At 32.3% G+C, this 21,628-nt stretch overlaps 4 protein-coding genes across 4 annotated transcripts; all 4 read right to left on the reverse strand.

Annotated features, from left to right (window-relative positions):
• Positions 1–1,027: 1,027 nt before the first annotated feature.
• On the reverse strand, positions 1,028–2,834 carry LOC123890170 (soyasapogenol B glucuronide galactosyltransferase-like). The gene has a single exon (XM_045939717.1). It carries the CDS (start codon positions 2,690–2,692, stop codon positions 1,187–1,189), a length of 1,506 nt encoding a protein of 501 aa, XP_045795673.1. The 5' UTR covers positions 2,693–2,834; the 3' UTR covers positions 1,028–1,186.
• A 2,976-nt stretch (positions 2,835–5,810) lies between these two features.
• Positions 5,811–7,855, reverse strand: LOC123890604 (soyasapogenol B glucuronide galactosyltransferase-like). The gene is made up of 2 exons (XM_045940245.1): positions 7,565–7,855; positions 5,811–7,373 (listed from the first exon to the last, which is right to left on the reverse strand). The coding sequence occupies exon 2, from the start codon at positions 7,299–7,301 to the stop codon at positions 5,811–5,813; it is 1,491 nt and encodes a 496-aa protein (XP_045796201.1). The 5' UTR covers positions 7,302–7,373; positions 7,565–7,855.
• A 1,846-nt stretch (positions 7,856–9,701) lies between these two features.
• On the reverse strand, positions 9,702–11,898 carry LOC123892876 (soyasapogenol B glucuronide galactosyltransferase-like). Its single transcript, XM_045942756.1, has one exon. It carries the CDS (start codon positions 11,855–11,857, stop codon positions 10,211–10,213), a length of 1,647 nt encoding a protein of 548 aa, XP_045798712.1. The 5' UTR covers positions 11,858–11,898; the 3' UTR covers positions 9,702–10,210.
• Positions 11,899–18,404: 6,506 nt separating this feature from the next.
• Positions 18,405–20,519, reverse strand: LOC123893137 (soyasapogenol B glucuronide galactosyltransferase-like). Its single transcript, XM_045943061.1, has one exon. The coding sequence runs from the start codon at positions 20,338–20,340 to the stop codon at positions 18,856–18,858; it is 1,485 nt and encodes a 494-aa protein (XP_045799017.1). The 5' UTR covers positions 20,341–20,519; the 3' UTR covers positions 18,405–18,855.
• Positions 20,520–21,628: the final 1,109 nt, after the last annotated feature.

Genomic DNA, 21,628 nt, shown 5'->3' on the forward strand with positions numbered 1-21,628 from the left:
AAAAAAAAAATCAGTATCCTACATTGATTTCCTTCACTGTACACAGCATCATTTCACCTCATAAAGTAAATAAACACAAATTTGTGCATCATTTCACCTCATAAATACACTAATTTTGTTTTATATAATTTTAATTTTCATAGAATTTTTAGTCCGTCCCTGCTTCCGCATAAATATATTTTGTGCTTCATCAATCTTTGAAGCTAGGAATGAGGTATGTATCCCAATACTCCTTCCTGTGTAGGCACAAGTGCATTTTATTTTCGCTTGAAAGCTTTGTCTAATACGAAATTCAGTATTTTATATAATGTTTTTGTTAATTTCATGACTTGTATATGTGCACTGTTTATTATTTATAATAATGTTTCTTATAAAATATGATTAACTTAACATGATCAATATTTTTTGTGCTTCATTATCCTTTGAAGCTAGGAATGAGAAGTAACCAACCACATGTTTGATGAAATGCCCCAATGAAGAAAAGCTTTATTTGATTATTCATACGTAGGAATATAGGTTTAAGATTTTTTTGTTCATATGCTTTATATTGTTAAGAAGATTGTGTTATGACAAAAAGTGTGTGATAATTATGCTCTTATGCAGGGTGTATTATGAGAAAACTGGAAAAATGCAAACTCTGATGCTTTTGTAGGTTATAGTATAAGTGAATATTCGAGCACAGTTTCATTTTAATAGTACTGGATCACTTTGTACTACCTCCATTGGTATTGCAAACATAATTACCAAGCTTGGCCATTTTATCTTTCTTTTTTTAAGGAAACCATCAGCTTTCATTACCTAAATTCTTGAGTCAGAAACCAAATTGTGAGCATTGCTTTGATGCCTACAAGGTGCCTTAAGGTATACCCTTTGGCCCTTTGGTGTCACTATGAGACTGATTCTCGAGTCTGCAACGAGACAACCGGGGTTTTTTTCACACGGGATTGGATCTTCTCCCAAATGAGAGACTTCAGAAATCGAATTTGGAATTAGATCAACGATACATCACAGAAGTAATAATAAAGGCCTAGCTGAATAGAAGATCCATACAAGAGAATTATTAGCTTCAAAAGTACTTGTATGTAATTCATCATGTTACAAAATAAAAAATCTTCATAAAATCACACGCAAGTCGCAACTACAAGAACAATAACATTAAATTAATGTCATTAATTAACACTCGGATTCAATTATCTAATCTGATTTTTTCATGTTCTCTAACAATCTTTAATGATTTCAGCTCATCAATCAACTGAATCAAGTTGTTGAAAGAGTGTCCACCTTCCTCTACAGTCCTCTTGGCAGCATCAGCGAACTTTTTAGCTCTCATCCTCATTGTTTCTCCTTCTTGGCCACTTCCCATTAGAATCTCAACAGCCTTCACTATCTCTTCCCTTTTCACCACTACCTCCTCTTCAACAATGTTAAGTCCCGGCGCTTTCTCTTCAACAACGTTAAGCCAAAACTTGTTCACTTTTGATCCTACAGAAACTCCAATTTTCAAAGCATCAACAAGCAACTTCTCATTGTAAAATTGCTCAGCAAACATCGGCCATGTGATCATCGGCAAACCAGCATTCAAGCTTTCAAGAATCGAGTTCCAACCACAGTGAGTCACAATTCCACCTGTTGCAGGGTGATCCAATATCAGAAGCTGTGGTGCCCAGTTCCATATGACATAGCCCTTTTTGCTTTCTTTCACCCTTTTCTCAATATCATGCAAAAAATCTTCTCCACCCTTAACAACCAAGATAAAATTTGAACCTGAATTTTCAAGTCCATAGGCTAGTTCAACAATCTGTTTATGAGAAAGCCTGGTAAGGCTTCCAAAACATACATAGATCACAGAATCATTTGGCTTAGAATTAAGCCAATTTAACAATTCTGAGTCTTTTCCAATGTTCATCTCCATGTTTCCCCTATTGGCCTTTCTTTCATCGTCATTGTTAATCCATGCTGAAACTGGTCCTACACTCCAGGATTTGATTCCCATTGTAGTTTTACTAAGTGCCTCATAATCACTTTCTAGTTCATGAAAACTATTATATAGTGTTCCATAGCTTCTTTTCTCTGAATCATACATGTCAACAAATAAACCTGTGGCTGAAGTCTTCACCCTTATCCAATCAGCTAGCTGCAAAGGTGTCATCTCAATGGTATTAGGCAAACAAGGAATTGTAAATTTCTGTGTGTCAGAAACTAAATCATCATGAGGTCTATACTTTCTGACAAAATAGCTTGCACAATTGGAGAAGTAGCTTGAGCTGTAAAAGTAAATCCTTGGAATGTTAAGTTTTTCGGCTGATTCAACGGTCCAAGGATAAGCCATATCCGAGACAATACAATCTGGTTGAAGATCGTGAAGCATAATGTCAATTTGATGTTGTAGCATCATTATTCCACGAATTATTTTATCAATAATTTCATTCGAAGTTCCATCTTTGACATTTTCAACTCCTTCAGGGAGACCAACTTGAGCTGAAGGGAACTGAATAAGTTGAGTTTTGATGGAGTATCCTGAATTGAAGTCAGTGTCTATGGATTTTTGGAATGTTGAAGCGTTGGCATGAGTAGCAATGATGGTAACATTAACACCTTGTTTGGCAAATAGTCTTGCTGTGTCTATCATGGGAATCATATGGCCAGGAGTTGGAAATGGAAGAAATATTACATGAAGTTTTTGAGCTTCCATTGCTTTTGAAGTTTGTTCTGTAATCTTAATGAGATATAAATTTTTGTTCCTGAGATTTACATATAAAGAGAATAACTTTCAAATAGATTGTTAACGAGAATGGATTCTCTTAATTTTATTTTCCTCAATTTCCTCAATTTCCTCATATAAGGGAGAGAATTCATTCTCATTGTTAACTATGTACACATACACATGGCCTATATTATAATATTGTAAAGCCTAAGCATCATTATAATTTAATTGGCCACAAATAAAACAAGGTCTGCACACATTTAAATAATGAATTATATTGGCCTTTGGACTAAATAAAAGTAACATGTTGTGTTACTGCGTTCTCCACCCATCTTTGACATGTTACAATTTGATGCTTTCTCCGATTTTAAATATAAGTTAAAAAATCTTATTTAGTCTAAAAGGAGTTGTTGAATAGCGGTTTGATAAAATATTTTTATAATGCTTTTGTTAATTTCATGAGAAGCACATGCACTCATTATTATTTACTATAATATTGATTACTAAAAAATATTATTAATTTAACATAGCCACATGTTTGTTTGATGAAATGCTCCAATGGAGTGAGGTTTATTTAACTTTTTATAAGTAGGAAGATGGGTTTATATTTTTTATTTTACATTGTTAATAAGATTGCATTATGACAAAAATAAAGTGTGATAATTAAGCATGGTTTCTTTATAGTAGAATTAAAAAGAATTAATTTAACAATCTTGATGCTTTTGTAGGTTATAGTAGAATTGGATCACTTTGAAATACCTTCATTGGTATTGCTACTAATCAAGCTTTAACTGTGTTTGGGTTATGGATATGGTTAAAGGGTAGTCTTAGTTAGTTATAGGTTTGGAGATGTGATTTTAGGTTCAAAATTTGTAGGTTATGAAAAAATCAATTAGAACATTGTTGAACCACCATCATATCATATGCTTTATCAAATGGTAATTACTAATTTATTTATTTTCTTGGCGTTAACCCTCTAGTTTCCAGCGGAAATGGGCTCCGGTAATCCAAACCATTGTATCTATCTTTTTTCTGGGAAACCATCAGCTTTCATTACCTAAAATCTTGAGTCAGGACAAAGTATACATAATAAAACTGGGTAGGACATGTCTCAGCCAAGTTCTTGATCATACTCTCTTGGCTTAACAAATCAAATTGTTGAGCATCACATTTAATAAATTGTATCATCCTAATGTAAAAAATAAATTTGTTTTATATAGTTTTCATAGATTTTTTAGTCCGTCCCTGCTTCCGCACAAATATAATTTGTGCTTCATCAATCTTTGAAGCTAGGAATGAGGTATGTATCCCAATACTCCTTCCTGTGTATGTGCAAGTGCATTTCTTTTTCGCTTGAAATATATGTCTAATATGAAATTCAGTAATTTTATATAATGTTTTTGTTAATTTCATGACATGTATATGTGCACTGTTTATTATTTATAATAATGTTTCTTATAAAATATGATTAACTTAACATGATGAATATTTTTTGTGCTTCATTAACCTTTTAAGCTAGGAATGAGAAGTAACAAACCACATGTTTGATGAAATGCCCCAATGGAGAAAAGCTTTATTTGATTCTTCATACGCAGGAAGATAGGTTTAGATTTTTTTGTTCATATGGTTAATATTGTTAAAAAGATTGTGTTATGATAAAAAGTGTGTGATAATTATGCTCTGATGCTGGACAGTGGAAACTCTGATGCATTTGTAGGTTATAGTAGAAGTGAATATTCAATCATGGTTTCTTTTTACGCGTACTTTCTCAAATAGAACCAAATTCTTGATCCTACTCTCTTGGCTAAGCAAACCAAATTGCTAGCATTGAGTTTTATTGTCTACTAATGTGGATAACAGAGGCCATTTGGTCTCACTATGAGACTAATCCTCGAGTTTGTAACGAGACATCCTTTTTTTTTTGACACCCAATTGGATTTAGGAATCGAATTTGGGTTATTTTCCTGGTGGTAAAGTCATGTTACCAACTCTCCTAACACAATTTTGGTACATAAGCCATTTCTAACTCATGCAATCTTGAATTATGGAATCAATGGTAGATAGGAAAGATTCACCAGTTATATTGAGTTGTTTCTTCTCCTATGCAATTTGTAGACTCCACCTCACTCCCAATGCCTTTGGCAGGGATTGGATCCACTGTTATGTCTTCTTTCCCAAGCTATAATTAAAACTTTATCATTCTGTTTATGGATAATGAATCAATGATGCAAGATTAGCAGTGAGCCATTTCATCAAGTATCTTAGAATTTCAATTTAGGGTCTAACTCAATCCCACAAAACTGGTTATAAGATGAGAACTGTCCAAACTTTATACGTATAATGAATCTTCTAGGGACTGAGCATGAGCTAGCATAGTTAGGCTTCTAATATAAATTACAGACTCATTTTGCTCTGAGTTAAGCCAATTTAGCCGCTCTTCCTCTTCTCCAAGCTCCTCTATATGTCCCCTATTCCCCTTCTTTTCATCATCCATCCTTGTTAGCCGAAACTGGTCTTACACTCCAAGATTTGATCCCTATTGTAGTTTTACTAAGTTTATCATACTCATGATTGTGATGAAACTGTCGTTTTGGTTCTCAGATTTTCTTGAAGTGTTAGCTAACTAAAGCTCCACCATGTTTTAAATTTTACAACCACAATATAAAAGATTTTCAGGTTTCTGCAATGACATCGCAACCACAATTTCGACTACATTTTTTTGCAATATAAAGGAGTGCAGCGTAATCCCGACCACAATTTAAAACCACGAGCTCAACTAACTTCCTATACTGATCAGTAATATTACCAGTGATTATATATTTAACTCAACAGTACACAGTAAAATACTTTTGGGCAACGTTTAAAATATTCAAATTATTCGAATGATATGGTAAAACTGAAAACTTAGATCAACCAATGAAAAATCACACAAGTAATAACAAATGTTTAGATGCATATTAGATCCCTACATGAGAATTATATATTAGCATCAGAAGTACTTGCATGTTTATCATGTTACAGAATAAAAAAACTTCATAAAATCTACCAGCTGTAACTCCTAGAGCAATATTATTAAACCAATGTCATTATTAATTAATACACCAATTCAATTCTCTAATCTTATTTTTTCAAGTCCTTTAGCTATCTTCAATGATTTCAGCTCATCTATTAACTGAATCAAGTTGTTGTAAGATTGTCCACCTTCCTCTATAGTTCTATTGGCAGCATCACCTAGTTTTCTTGCTCTCATCCTCATTGCTTTTCCTTCTTCACCATTTCCCATCAAAATCTCCACAGCCTTCACTATATCATCCCTTTGCACAACTACCTCATCACCAATGTTAAGCCAAAACTTGTTTACTTTTGATCCAACTGAAACTCCAATCTTCAAAACATCAACGAGCAACTTCTCATTGTAAAATTGCTCAGCAAACATCGGCCATGTGATCATCGGCAAACGAGAATTCATGCTTTCAAGAATTGAGTTCCAACCACAATGAGTCACAATCCCTCCCGTTGCAGGGTGATCCAATATTAGAAGTTGTGGTGCCCAGTTCCATACGATATATCCCTTCTTGCTTTCTTTCATCCTTTCCTCAAAATCTTGTAGAAAAGCTTCTCCATCACCATCTTTATCCTTTTCTTTAACAACCCAAATGAAATTATGACCTGAATTTTCAAGTCCATGAGCTATTTCGACAATCTGTGCATGAAAAAGCCTAGTAAGGCTTCCAAAACATACATACAGCACAGAATCATTTGGCTTTGAGTTAAGCCAATTTATTAATTCTTGGTATTTTCCAATGTTCTTCTCCATGTGTCCCATATTAGCCTTTTTTTCATCTTCCTTATTAGTCCATGCTGAAACTGGTCCAATACTCCAAGATTTAATCCCCATTGTAGTTTTACTAAGTTTCTCATAATCACTTTCTAGTTCATGAAAACTATTGTACAGTGTTCCATAGCTTTTTTTCTCTGATTCAAACATTGCATAAAAAAGGCCTGTGATTGAATTCTTTACTCTAATCCAATCAGCTAGCTCCAAAGGTGTCATCTCAATGGTATGAGGTATACAAGGAATAGTAAATTTCTGTATATCAGAAACTAAGCTATCATGAGGTCTATACTTTCTGACAAAATAGCTTGCACAATTGGAGAAGTAACTTGAACTGTAAAAGTAAATCCGTGGAATGTTTAGGTTTGCAGCTGATTCAACTGTCCAAGGATAAGTCATATCAGAGACCATACAATCTGGTTTAAGTTCTTGTAACAGAATCTCAACTTGATCTTGAAGCATCAATATTCCTTGAGTGATTTTACCAAGAATTTCTCTGGAAGTTCCATCTTTGACATTTTCAACTCCATCAGGGAGACCAACTTGAGCTGAAGGGAACTGAATAAGTTGAGTTTTGATGGAGTATCCTGAATTGAAGTCAGTGTCTATGGATTTTTGGAATGTTGAAGCATTAGCATGAGTAGCAATGATGGTAACATTAACACCATGTTTGGCAAATAGTCTTGCTGTGTCTATCATGGGAATCATATGGCCAGGAGTTGGAAATGGAACAAAAATTACATGAAGTTGTTGAGACTCCATTGCTTTTATAATCTATGAGGATGATGTATAGTTTTCTGTTTTGAGATCTTAATGGGAGATGAAGCCTTGTTCCTGAGATATATAGATAAAGAAAATGGTTTTCAAACATATATCAGAGAATTTCATTCATGTGATTGGCCTAAAAGTAGTTCTAAATTATGATCCGCAACCATAACTTCAGCCATAATGGGCCTAAATTAATCATCTAAAAAAATTCACAAGGAGGAAAAGAATATACTGTATGATAGAAAGTAGGAACATACCTTGTTTAAGAGAACCCCTAGTAACCTTATGCTTGCTAGAGTAATAAAAGGATAGATGATAATCTGTTTGGAATTTTCCTTCATTGGTACTTCTACTAATCAAGCTTTAACTGTGTTTGGGCTATGGATATGGTTAAAGGGAAGTCTTAGTTTGCTATAGGTTCGGAGATGTGATTTTAGGTTCAAACTTTGCAGGTTATGGAAAAATCAACATTGTTGAACCACCATCATATCACATGTTTTATCAAATGGTAATTACTAATGCTGATAAGGCATGGAAACATACTTATCAATTACCAAACCTGGCCATTTTATCTTCTTTTTATTTTTATTTTTTTCCTGGAAACTATTGTCACGACACAAATATCGAGACCTAACTCATCCTTACAAAACCGGCCTGTAAGATGAGGATTGCCTCCTCTTTATAAACTCTTCTCAAGAGTCCTATCTATCCGATGTGGGACTAAATCCCACCGAGTGTGGGCCGCTAACACACCCCCTCAGTCCCTCACTCTTCAGCCCGGCCCAGTGGACCTGAAGCGTGAATGATGTCGGAAGCCCAACGATAGACCCGATAGACTCTGATACCATGTCACGAATATCGAGACCTAACTCATCCTTACAAAACCGGCTTGTAAGGTGAGGATTGCCTCCTCTTTATAAACTCTTCTCAAGAGTCCTATCTATCCGATGTGGGACTAAATCCCACCGAGTGTTGGCCACTAACAACTATCAGCTTTCATTACCTAAAATTTTGAGTCAGAACCAACTATACATAATAAAGCCAAATTGTTGATCCTAGTCTCTCTGCTTGACAAACCAAATTGTTGAGCATCACATCTATTAAATTGGTCTCCTAATCAATAGTATTATATATGTAGAGTAAGGTATTTTATATCACGTGTCAATTCCACGTTTATTCTTAATTTTTTTTTATTAATTTTCTATTATTTCTAAATTGTAATTTAATTTGTCATAAATATCTCAAAAAAAAAAAAATCAAAGATTTGCCATAGCTCTAACACGACACTAATCTGATGTGTATTACACAAAACTTGGCTTTTACTTTACTGTAGTTTCTTGAGATTGGTTATGGTTGTAGCTTCTATGGAGTACAACTCTTAGTTCCTTGTTTATTCATAGAATCTTTGTAAAGCATATTATGGGCTTATGGGATGGGATTATGCTCTGAATTTGGCTGCTTTCAACATGCCTAGACGAGAAATGGGACCTTCTCTACCTTAACTTTGTGACAAAAACTTTATCCACCCCACCGGAGAAAAAATTCTCTGCATTGTTTACCATAAATACACATCCGAAATACTTTGTTTTTTCGGATGTGTATTTCCGATGTAATTTCGGGGTGGAAAAAGTAAACAATGGAATTTAATTCATCAGCAGATCTTCTTCTTAGCTTAATATGAAAATTGCTTAGTAAAAATTACTTTTATCATCATTGTAGTGCACAAGAATCATAGCAAAAAGAAAATCGCTGGAGAAAAATACTTGATTTTGTTTCATCATATTTAAAGCCTTCATTACAATTATCTAATCTGCTTTCTCACCAAGCACTTAAGATTTCTTCAATGATTTCAGCTCACCAAGCACTTTAGAACAATTGCAGGAAAATCATAAAGTGAGAAAGAGCATAAGAAGCACAAACATTGTGACAAAGATAGGGACAAAAAGAAAGTTAAAAGTGGTGACTGTCATTCCAGTGCTGAACATGCAAAGAAACACCGTGAAAAGGTTGAAGAAATTTAGTTTGTTGTTGCATATATGTTGTTTAGATTGAGAGAATTAACGATTCTAAAAGTCGCCATTTGTTAAAATTGCTCAATAAAGTGGTTTTATGATATTGAATTGGGCTCGTTTGAATTGACTTATTTTTGAGCTTATGAAAAATAGTTTGTGCAAATAAATAAGTTTTTGTATTAATTCATAAGTTCTCATTAATGAAAATTGTATTTTCATAAGCTGTTTTTCATAAACTACCTTGACAATCTTATGAATAATACATAAAAGCTTATTTATTTTCATAAATTATTTTGCATAAGCACAAAAATAAGCCAATGCAAACGGGCCTTAGTGTTGTACTAATGCTGTTAACTCACAACAATTGCTTGTGAACTCTGTTTAGGATCCAATGAATGACATCAGTTTCATTTAATATCAGCATTTACCAATTATACACTTTACAACCATTGTTGCATTAGATGCAATTTCTATACTACACCTCCCTCTTAATACTTTGATAAGAATTGGATACACTACTATATCTTCTTTCTCTAGCAAACTGCAATTAAAACATTAGCATTCTGATTATTGATTATGGATAATGGATAATGATCTGAGTACTGAGAAGTGAACCATTATATCTAGACCTTTACAAAGGTACAAATATATCATAACATTTATCATCATATATTTATCTTAGTGTAATATGAAAGTTGATTGGTAAAAACTAACTAATTTTATCATCATTGCAGTGCACAAGAATGATTTGATGTTGTTTCATCTTATTGAACTCTAGATTACAGCAACAAAAAACCTGGAGAAAATTACTTGGATGTTGTTTCATCATATTCAAAGTCTTCATCAGCTAGCTCATTAATCTGCTTCAAGATTACTCTTTCATTCAATGATCTAATCTGCTTTATCACTAAATGCTTTAGATTTCTTCAATGATTTCAGCTCATCAACCAACTGAATCAAGTTTTTATAAGAGTGTCCACCTTCCTCTATAGTCCTCTTGGCAGCATCACCAAACTTTTTTGCTCTCATCCTCATTTCTTTGCTCTCGTGGCCAATTCCCATCAAAATCTCAACAGCCTTTGCAATCTCTTCTCTTCTAACCATTGCCTCTACACAAACACTATTCCATGACTTGTTTTCTTTAGCTCCAACAGGGACTCCTATCTTCAAAACATCAACAAGCAACTTCTCATTGAAAAATTGCTCAGCAAACATTGGCCACACGATCATTGGCAAACCAGCATTCAAGCTTTCGAGAATCGAGTTCCAACCACAGTGAGTCACAATTCCACCTGTTGAAGGGTGATCCAATATCAGAAGCTGTGGTGCCCAGTTCCATATGATGTACCCCTTTTTGCTTTCTTTCATCCTTTGCTCAAAATCTTGCAGGAAACTATTTTCACCCTCATCTTTATCATTTTTCCTAACAACCCAGATAAAATTATGACCTGAATTTTCAAGTCCATAAGCAATTTCTACAAGCTGAGCATGAGCTAGCCTAGTAAGACTTCCAAAACTTACATACAAAACTGACTCATTTTCCTTTGAGTTAAGCCAATTTAGCAACTCAGCCTCTTCTCCAAGCTCCCCCAAGTGTCCCTTATTCACCTTCTTTTGATCATCCTTCTTAGCCCAAGCTGAAACTGGTCCTACACTCCAAGATTTCATCCCCAATGTACTTCTACTAAGTTTCTCATAATCACTTTCTAGCTCATGAAAACTATTGTATAGTGTGCCATAGCTTTTCTCCCCTGATTCATAAATTGGTTCAAAATAAGCTGTGGCAGGATTCTTTTCCCTTAACCAATCAGGAATCTGCAGAGGGGTCATCTCAATAGTATGAGGCAAACCAGGAATAGTAAATTTCTGTGTATCAGAAACTAAACCATCATGAGGCCTATACTTCATGATAAAATGAAAAGCACAGTTGGAGAAGTAGCTTGAGCTGTAAAAATGAATCCTTGGAATACCAAGTTTTGCAGCTGCTTCTACAGTCCAAGGATACATCATATCTGTGACTATACAATCTGGTTGAAGATCTTGAAACAAAACCTCAATAGGATCTTGAAGCATGCTTATTCCACGAGTTATTTTATCAAGAATTTCATTGGAAGTTCCATCTTTGAGATTTTCAACACCGTTAGGAAGACCAACTTGAGCTGAAGGGAAGTGAATAAGTTGAGTTTTGATAGAGTAACCTGAATTGAAGTCACTGTCTATGGTTTTTTGGAAGGTTGAAACATTGGCATGTGTAGTGATGATAGTAACATTAACACCATGTTTTGCAAATAGTCTTGCTGTGTCTATCATTGGAATCATATGGCCTGGAGTTGGATATGGAACAAAAATTACATTTAATTGGTTATGTGATTGTTGAGATTCCATTGTTGCTTTTGAAATCTTTGAAGTGGATGTGTAGTTCTGTACTTGGGAGAGTTTATATTTATTAAGGGTACTTTCGGTGCCTGAGATACATTGTTTTTCAATTCTATGTCGACAGCAAAAAGACAACAAGAAAAAAGGCCAAAGGTTTACCATTAAAACAAAGATTAATTGGTAACATTTACTGGGTCATGAGTGTGTTTGGAGATCATTATGGCCTTGAATAATTATATAAGTTAGGTGGACTCAACACATTTTTATTTAAAATCTTAAAGACATTATGTTTATGAGTCATTTTTTTTTTCTGCAAAATGTTTATGAGTCATTTATAAAATATTTAATATCTATTTTTTATTTGATGTGGACTCATTTTTTCTTTGGGCATGGTAAGTATAAAATTGGGAAAACTAATGCCACCTCCTAAATGTTAAAAGTTTCATGTGTTGGATTAAGGAGAAAGTGACACCGTAGTGTCTTTATCCTTTCTTAACTCATACTTGGGTCAAATGGGAACATGCCACCTCTTTCACCTCTTCATCCCATAATATTAAAATTATAAAAATAATAATGTGATAAGCTATGGTTATAATGTACAAGCAATTCAAATGCTTCCATTCCTTCTTTGTTAAGTAATTAGGCATTGTGTGTACACCTCCTCCTAGTCCTAGTTATATCATTATGTGATTGAAGAAGGAAAAGATGCGGTTGTTCACATTGTCCCTGAACATGGAAACATACGTGATAATCTATTTTATAATTGTGAAGATTAGAATTAGTTTTGACATGTTGGAATTTTTATTAAAATAGTATTAATTTTTTTCGTTGGATTTTTGACATGTTGGGTTTTTTTTTTCGTTGGAATTAATTCTACTAAAAATGGTAGCTTGTAGTTTTAGAATAGCATGCCATATGGTTGGTAATTTTGTCCGCACAAGCATTATATTTATAAAAATCAATTTTATATACATTTGTAAATTATTATGAAACATTTAAGTATTCTTCTATAAAAAAATACATTTAAGTATTTGTAAATTATATTTATTTATATTTTGACACATGATGTGTATCAATTTTGTTTATATGTGTGCTTATTATTGCTATAAGACTTACTATAATCTCATAATTTTTTATTTATTTTATGATTAAACTTTAATATTTTTTATAACAAGTTTGATTGAAAATAATAGAAATTTGATGTTTTATATAATGTTGATGGATCCTCCATGAAGATGAGGATGAGAAAAGAATATTCTTCAAAGTAGAAAATGCGGATGTGGATGAAAGGTAGTTTAGATGGTAGGAAAGAGAGTGAAAATGTATCCTCACTCAATTTCGTCCTGTTTACATCCCTACAAATAATGTATCATTAAATATAATTTAAAAATTAAATTTTGAACAATTGTTAAATAGACCCTGATAGTCATACATATCAAACACTACTAACCAACCTACATGCATATTAATCACCAAGAACACCATCAATCAATTATATCAATCAACTATATGCATGAATTTTGAATTCATTTTTCCTAATTTTTTATATATTAAATGCAAATCACATAGTCATACACATCATGTGATAATGAATATTATATATGTGTTAGTTAAAACTACAAAATTATTGTAAATTATAGCCTTATTAAATTTATGAATTTGTTATCTTTCAAATAACTTTTTTTTGACAAACAATCGCATAAAACTTTCTAATGTTTCAGTTCTTTTGGACAAATTATAATTCTTATAGTTACTATTTTGTAAATAAACATAACTTATTTATTTGATCTCTTATTTTTCTTTATCTATTCTTTTATATTTTTTTCTTTTCTTTTCTTTCATCTTTTTGCGCATATGCATACATAAATGTACAAGACATCGGTGCAAGCTCACCGTATCTTGCTAGTTTTGCTAGTAGTAAAGTCAAAAATTGATGTTTGGCTCAAGAAAAAAGACAAAAATTGATACCCCTCTAATATTTATATATACTAGTCTTATAAAAAAATTATAGTAGTCTTCTAGATTTTACGTTGCAAAATTATTTATCAAAGTTTTATAAGCAAATAATTTTAGCATTTTGCACTCAATTGATAAGATAACTAAATGATTAATTCATTCAATCTTGTATGTTGTACGGGGGATTCAAACAATTTTACTATGAAAAAAAATTCTCTTAAAAAATGTTAAAAAATGTGTTTTTTGAAGCATCTTAAAAAATATGTTGTATAGTGATATAGTTAATAATTTTGTGTTAGTTTGATGCGTATATAGGTACATAATTGCTTTTCTCCTCCTCAAGTACGTCTTCGTTATAATTCTTTTTCTAAATTACGAGTTTATTAAGAAGTAACAAGGTTATCAAACAATAAAAAACATTTCATTTTTATCAAAAAAAATAAAAAAAATATTTCTCAAAAGCTTTGAATTGAAGCGAAGATTGAAGCTTTTATATTAGCTTTTGCATTAACTTGAGGTAGTAAAGTAACAAAATTAATAATGAACATCTTAATTTAAACTAACCCAAGGCAGCATTAACCTGTGGGACAATATCAGAACATTTCCAAAACGTTTTTATATTGAGTCGGTCTCAACCTTCTTCTCCTCTTCTTTTTCTTGTCATGTAATGTTGTGACTTTGGCATCAATAGTTTTGGGTCCTTTTCCTTGAACGCAATAAGCTTGGAATCATAACCATAAATTTTAATAGTCTCGTTAATGACAGAACTAGTGTTTCAGTTCTTCCTCAAGTTGAGGATGACACGCTTTTATATCCCCTTATGACGGCTGAGGATATTATTGTTCCAAACCCACTTTTGTCGGTTGAGCACAACATAGTTGGTGGTGTAGACATGGATGTGCTATTGCAAACCACTGTTTCAGTTCTTCATCAAGTTGTGTGTCATATTGTACAAGTTTCTGATCCCCTTCTGGTTGCTGAGGACACTATTGTTCTTGTCATTTCTCAAGTTGTGGAACCTCTTGTGCAGGATAATGGCACAGTCAGAAAAAATAAGACTGTTAGGTAATATTATGTTTAGTTTTATTAAAAATGATAGGTAGGAAGAGTTTTGTCTGCTTTTAAATAGACTCCAACTTAAAATGATATCTTGGAATGAATAAGAAAAAGAAACTTGATAAGAGTCAAAATAGAAAAAGCCGAAAAAGAGGCTTGAAAAAGAATTAATACAAAGATCGTACCTTATACTTTACCGTTTTGTGTTTTAATGTTTTCGTACTCCTTTTTGTTTTGATGTTTCTATTTTCCTACACTTTAGAATATGGAAAGACAAACACTAACTCGCGTTTTCCTTATTTTTAAAAAAAAAAATTTAATTATTTAATTATAGTCATTAAATTACAACCATCATATTTAGGTAAATTCTAATATGGATCACTTCATCAAGTGGTCCATGGTGGACCAGTCATGAATAACATTATAACGAATGCGAATTTTACAAAATCCACCGTTGGATTGAAAGTTTATATCATATAGATCATCTATAGAAAAATTTAAAAAAATTGAAAATCATTTGATATGTTATTGAGACACATCAAAATTAACGGTTTATTAAATAACGTAAATCTTGATGGATCTCAATAACATATCAAATGATTTTCAAAAAAATTAAAAAAAAGGCTTAAATGCAGTTTTGGCCCCCCATGTTTCACAATTGCTTGATTTTGGTCCCCCACATTTTAATTGCTTGATTTTAACCCCCTAAGTTTCACAATTGCTTGATTTTAGCCCTCCAAGTTTCAATTGCTCGATTTTAGCCCCCCAAGTTTACCCCCTTTTGCATTTGCTAGCCCCCCGTTGAATATTTTGATTAAAAATTGGTTATGTGGCATTTTAAAATTAAATAAGTATTTAAAAATAAATAAATAAATTACAAATTGTTTTTTACAACCTAAATTATAATTTTTATTTTATTATATGTAGTTTGTAAATTAATTTTGTTATATAAAAAAGTAAAAAAAACATTTTATGAATTATTTTTTAAAAACTTTGTAAACTTTTTTTTAAATAAAAAATAATTATTAAACTTTTTATTAAAAAAACAATTTTTAATACATTTTTATAAAAGCAAATATTATTATTTTTTAATTAAAACATATTTTTAATTTTTTTAAAATGTCACATAAGCAATTTATAGTCAAAAAAGTCAACGGGGGGCTAGCAAATGCAAAAGGGGGTAAATTTGGAGGGCCAAAATCGAGCAATTGAAACTTGGAGGGCTAAAATCAAGCAATTGTGAAACTTGGAGGGTTAAAATCAAGCAATTGAAATGTGGGGGGTCAAAATCAAGCAATTGTGAAACTTGAGGGGCCAAAACTGCATTTAAGCCTAAAAAAAATTATGGATAATCTATACGATATAAACTTTCAATCCAACAATGAATTTCGTAAAATTCATATTCGGTAGATCACTTGTCCACGATGGACCACTTGTAAAGGTGGTCCACCGTAGCATTAACCTCATATTTATCGTTGTCGCATGTCATCAATCTATTAAAGAAAAGGGAGAAAATGAGCGTTAGGAAATGAAACATAGTTGCACTTCAAAACCGGTAATCCAACTATTAATGCCAAGAGATAAGACTAGAGATATCGATTTTGATAAGACTAACTTAAAATCTCTCACATCATGAACAAAATTCCATGAAAATTAAAAAATACGATAACTAAATTTGTACATTTAAAAATAAGAGCATAAAAATTATTTATTAAGCAAAATATAGGGACTATAATTGCAATTAAGTCGTAACTTGTGAAAAAATAGGGTTAAATAAATTTTTTAGTCCCTATAAATATCTCAAATTTTATTTTTAGTCCCTATAAAAGATTTTAATAACTTTTGGTCCTAAAATATTTTCTACCACAATTTTTGGTTGCTACTTGTTAATCAATTCTTGTGTACTTTCATATTTTAGAATGGATTTTTTTTATTCATGTTTATACTATTATAATAACCTCTCCTACAAAAATTTAGAATTTTTTAAGTTTTTTTTTTGACAAGTAGAATTTTTTAAGTTAAGATTAATTATCTTTGATAAAAAAAAAAAGTTAAAATTAATTATTTATGAATTATAAGCGCAAAAAATAAAAAATTCATATTTAATTCATCCCTTATTAAAAAAAAATTAAATTTATGCAAGAGAAATTTTTATAATGTAATAAACATAACCATAGAAAAAAAAAATTAAAATTTCGAATGACATATATGGCTTAACTGAAAAGCAGGGACTAAAAATCATAACAGAAAATATTTGAAGACCAAGACTTGCTGAAATTTTTTATAAAGGTTAAAATCGAAATTTGATATATTTACAAAGACTAAAAACATATTTAAATCCATAAAATTATATTTGTAAGTGCGAGAAAAATTAATTCAAAATTTTAATTTAAAATATTTAATTATAAAAAATTATATAGTACTGTATTAAATAATTAGGTGGTGTACCATATTATATAATTGTGGAGGTAGTTGTTGATATACCAAGATCATGGCCATTGGAGCTGGAACATTCCTCTATCAGAAGTAGATAACGGAGATGTTAACTTCTGGCTGGAAGGGAAACATGGTACTTTTCCAGTATGTGTAAGAAATCTCTGCAATATAATTGGTTTTGCCTTTTGTTCTTGTATTTCTGGGTTTTCTTATTCATAAACTTAACCATGTATTGTTTGATGAAATGCCCCAATGGAGTGAAGTTTATTTAATACTGGCTCACTTTGGAAAACCTCTATTGGTTTTGTTACTAATCAAGCTGGAATTGCATTTGGGGCTTTGGGCTATGGAAATGCTAAAGGGTAGTCTTGGACTCTTAGTTATAGGTTTGGTGAGGTGATTTTAGGGTCTAAAGTAGTTTCTTGTGGAAAAAAGTTACAGCATTGTTGAGCCAACTTCATCATGTGCTTTTTATCAATTAGCATGCAAACATACTTACAAAGCAGGACCATCAGCTTTCATTAAATAAAAATCTGATTCATAATCAAGTACATGATCAAACTAAGGTGTGACATCCCCCAACCAAGTTCTTGATCCTACTCTCTTTGCTAAACATACCAAATTGTGAGAATCACATTTAATTGTCTCGTAATGTGGATAACTGGAGCCATTTCTAACTCAAAGTCTTCAATTATTTATGAAGCACTGGCACTTCAGATCGAAGGTATGTTCGGTGTCCAAAACATGTCAGTCATTCCATTTTCTCAAATTATTATCGGTGTTTACTTGTTAGTGTCGTGATTCAAGTCTGTGTTGGTGTTTCATAGTGAATTATTTGTCAATGGGAGCTAGGGAAGATTTACCATTTATACAGTTTATAACCATTGTTGCATTAAAAGCAATAATGACATATGTTGAGTTATTGCTCTTCTATGCAATTTGTAGACTACACCTCGCTTTCAATGCTTCGGTAAGGATATGTTTCTTTCCTTCAAGCTGCAATAACAAGTCACCTTTACAAAGCTGCAATCACCATTCTAATTATGGATATTGTCTCATATGTTGGAGTGTGAACGAGTTGACCTCTGCTTTCAGCTTTCCTACAGTTTTTTAATACAAATCATGTTGCAACAGAACTCTAACACGACACTACTTTGAACTATATATTAAAGAAATCTTGCCTTTTTTTGTGTTGAGTTTCTTAAAATTGATTACAGCTTCTATAGAGTACAGCTCTTAGTTCCTTGTTTATTCGGAGAATCGTTTTAAAGCACATTATGGGTTTATGGTGATCCCATTGTATAGCTTCTTATGGAACCTTTGTTACTTTAATTTCGAAACTTTTCTCACTAGCATATACTTTACTCAATCCAGAATTATTAAATATATAGCCCGTGGAGTGATGGCACACTAAAATATTTGTAGTGATGAATCAATATAACCAAAGAAATTTTAACTCATCATCAGAATGAATGGCTTAATATGAAAATTGCGAAGTAAAACTAAAAACTAACTTCTTTTGTCACCATTGCAGATTTGCAGTACACAAGAATGAATGGATGCTGTTTCGTCTTATTGAACTGCAGATCAATGCAGAAAAGAAAGAAAAAAAACACATTGGAGAAAAATACTTGGATGTTGTTTCATCATATTCAAAGCCTTCATCAGCTACACCCTCTGAAGCACCAAGGTTAATCTTTCATTTCAATTATCTAATTTGAATTCTCATCAAGTGCCTTAGATTTCTTCAATGATTTCAGCTCATCAATCAACAGAACCAAGGTGTTGTAAGAATGTCCACCCTCCTCTATAGTCCTTTTGGCAGCACCACCAAGCTGTTTTGCTCTCATCCTCATATCCTTGCTCTCTTGGCCACTTCCCATCAAAATCTTCACAGCCTTAACTATCTCTTCCCTTTTCACCACTGCCTCTACACTAACACTATTCCATAACTTATTTTCTTTTGCTCCTACTGGGACCCCTATCTTCAAAACATCAACCAGTAACTTCTCATTGTAAAATTGGTCAGCAAACATTGGCCATGAGATCATTGGCAAACCAGCATTCAAGCTTTCAAGAATCGAGTTCCAACCACAGTGAGTCACAATTCCTCCAGTTGCAGGGTGATCCAATATCAGAAGCTGTGGTGCCCAATTCCATATAATATAACCCTTTTTGCTTTCTTTCATCCTTTGTTCAAAATCTTGCAGGAAACTGTTTTCACCGTCATCTCTACCATTTTTCCTTACAACCCAGATAAAATTATGACCTGAATTTTCAAGCCCGTGAGCAATTTCTACAAGCTGAGCATGAGCTAGCCTAGTAAGACTTCCAAAACTTACATACAAAACTGACTCATTTTTTTTTGAGTTAAGCCAATTTAGCCACGCTGCCTCTTTTCCAAGTTCCTCCGTATGTCCTCTATTGGCCTTCTTTTCATCATCCTTGTTAACCCATGATGAAACTGGTCCTACACTCCAAGATTTGATCCCCAATGTACTTCTATTAAGTTTCTCATAATCACTTTCTAGCTCATGAAAACTATTGTATAGTGTTCCATAGCTTCTTTTCTCTGATTGAAACATTGGTTCAAAATAGGGTGTAGCTGCATTCTTCTCCCTTAACCAATCAGGAATCTGCAGAGGAGTCATCTCAATGGTATGAGGAAAACCAGGAATAGTAAATTTCTGTGTATCAGAAACTAAACCATCATGAGGTCTATACTTCATGATAAAATGAAAGGCACAGTTGGAGAAGTAGCTTGAGCTGTAATAGTGTATCCTTGGAATACCTAGTTTTTCAGCTGCTTCCACAGTCCAAGCATGCATCATATCAGTGACTATACAATCTGGTTGAAGATCTTTAATCAGAACCTCAATTGGATTTTGGAGCATAAATATTCCACGGCTGATTTTTCCAAGCATTTCAAGTGAAGTTCCATCTTTGATGTTTTCGACGCCTTCCGGGAGACCAACTTGAGCTGAAGGGAACTGAATAAGTTGAGTTCTGATGGAGTATCCTGAATTGAAGTCATTGTCTATGGATTTTTGGAATGTTGAAGCATTGGCATGTGTAGTGATTATTGTAACATTAACACCATGTTTGGCAAATAGTCTTGCTGTGTCTACCATGGGAATCATATGGCCAGGAGTTGGAAATGGAACAAAAACTACATGAAGTTGTTGAGATTCCTCCATCACTGCTTTTGAAATCTATGAGGTGGATGTGTGGTTTTATTCCTTTGAAATTTTTTATTTAAGGTCTAGTTTCTATTTCTGTGACTAAGATATACTACTATTTTTTTTTTTAAATGTACTGTACAAGTTATTATTTGTATTTGTCTGTTATAAATTTGAGTGCAAATCCTAGTCACATTTATAATTTATACTATAATTTTAAGGGTCAGTGCTCCGGGACACTAGTTAACATTACAAAAATATAAATAAAAGAAAATTAATGATAGGAAGATGACTTTTTATATTTTTAATATATGGGTTATGTTAACGTGTGCCCTAAGGGCACATGATAAGGTATCCTAATATAGAAATACTGCATTTAATAATGTAAGAAATTTAATGCTTAAAAGTAAAAATGCACAAATTCCCAAAAATAATTTCTATATTTGCTTCCTTAACATATGTCCTTAAGGGCACAAGTTAACATTCTCCTTAATATATTACTTGCACAAGTTCCAAGATAAAATTTAGTTAAATTTTCACTAAATTGATAATGACCACCAATCTTTTAACATCTTTTAAAAAGTAAACAAATGAATGAACCACCACTTTACTCTTTTTTTGTGGTCAAAGATGCTTAACCTTGTTTATGACGCAGAGTATTATAAAACGGTGGCACGGGGATGAGACTTGAAAGAGGACAGAATAAGAATCATAAAATGAAAAAAGGTAAAGATTCTGGACAAGTAAGTTGCAATTTTAGCAAATTAAATTAAACACCTCACTCCACTTCTCCCATAACTTAAGCATTAAGCCCGTTCCTCAAAGCAAAATGAAGCTAGAATGTGGTCAATATTTCTAAACTTGTTACTTTGGCCTCGTACAATTAAGATGCATAAATGTTATTTTGGTTCGGTTTTTTTGGAGGGAGAAAATTCGAATCAATAAAAAATAGTTGGATTGGTTTGGTTTGTGTTTTGCAATATATCTTTTTATAAAATTTAGAGCAATCAAACACCGATGAATAACAATTTGGTTTAGTTCAATTTAATTGGACCGCCATTTTTGTAAATTTAAGAAATTTATTTTAAAATATCCAAACGAAAATTTATAGTTCTAAAATAACTATATAAAAATGCGTCAAAAAAATAACTATATAAATTAAAGTGATATAATTAATATATAATGGTTAAAAAAATACATGAATACGACATGTTTTAAGATAAGACTATTTTTATAGTGTGAAATAAAATAAATAATAATAAAATATAATGGTTTTATTTTTTTATTTTTTATTTTGACGAAATAA

Source organism: Trifolium pratense, linkage group LG6 (assembly GCF_020283565.1).
Source record: "Trifolium pratense cultivar HEN17-A07 linkage group LG6, ARS_RC_1.1, whole genome shotgun sequence".
NCBI lineage: Eukaryota > Viridiplantae > Streptophyta > Magnoliopsida > Fabales > Fabaceae > Trifolium > Trifolium pratense.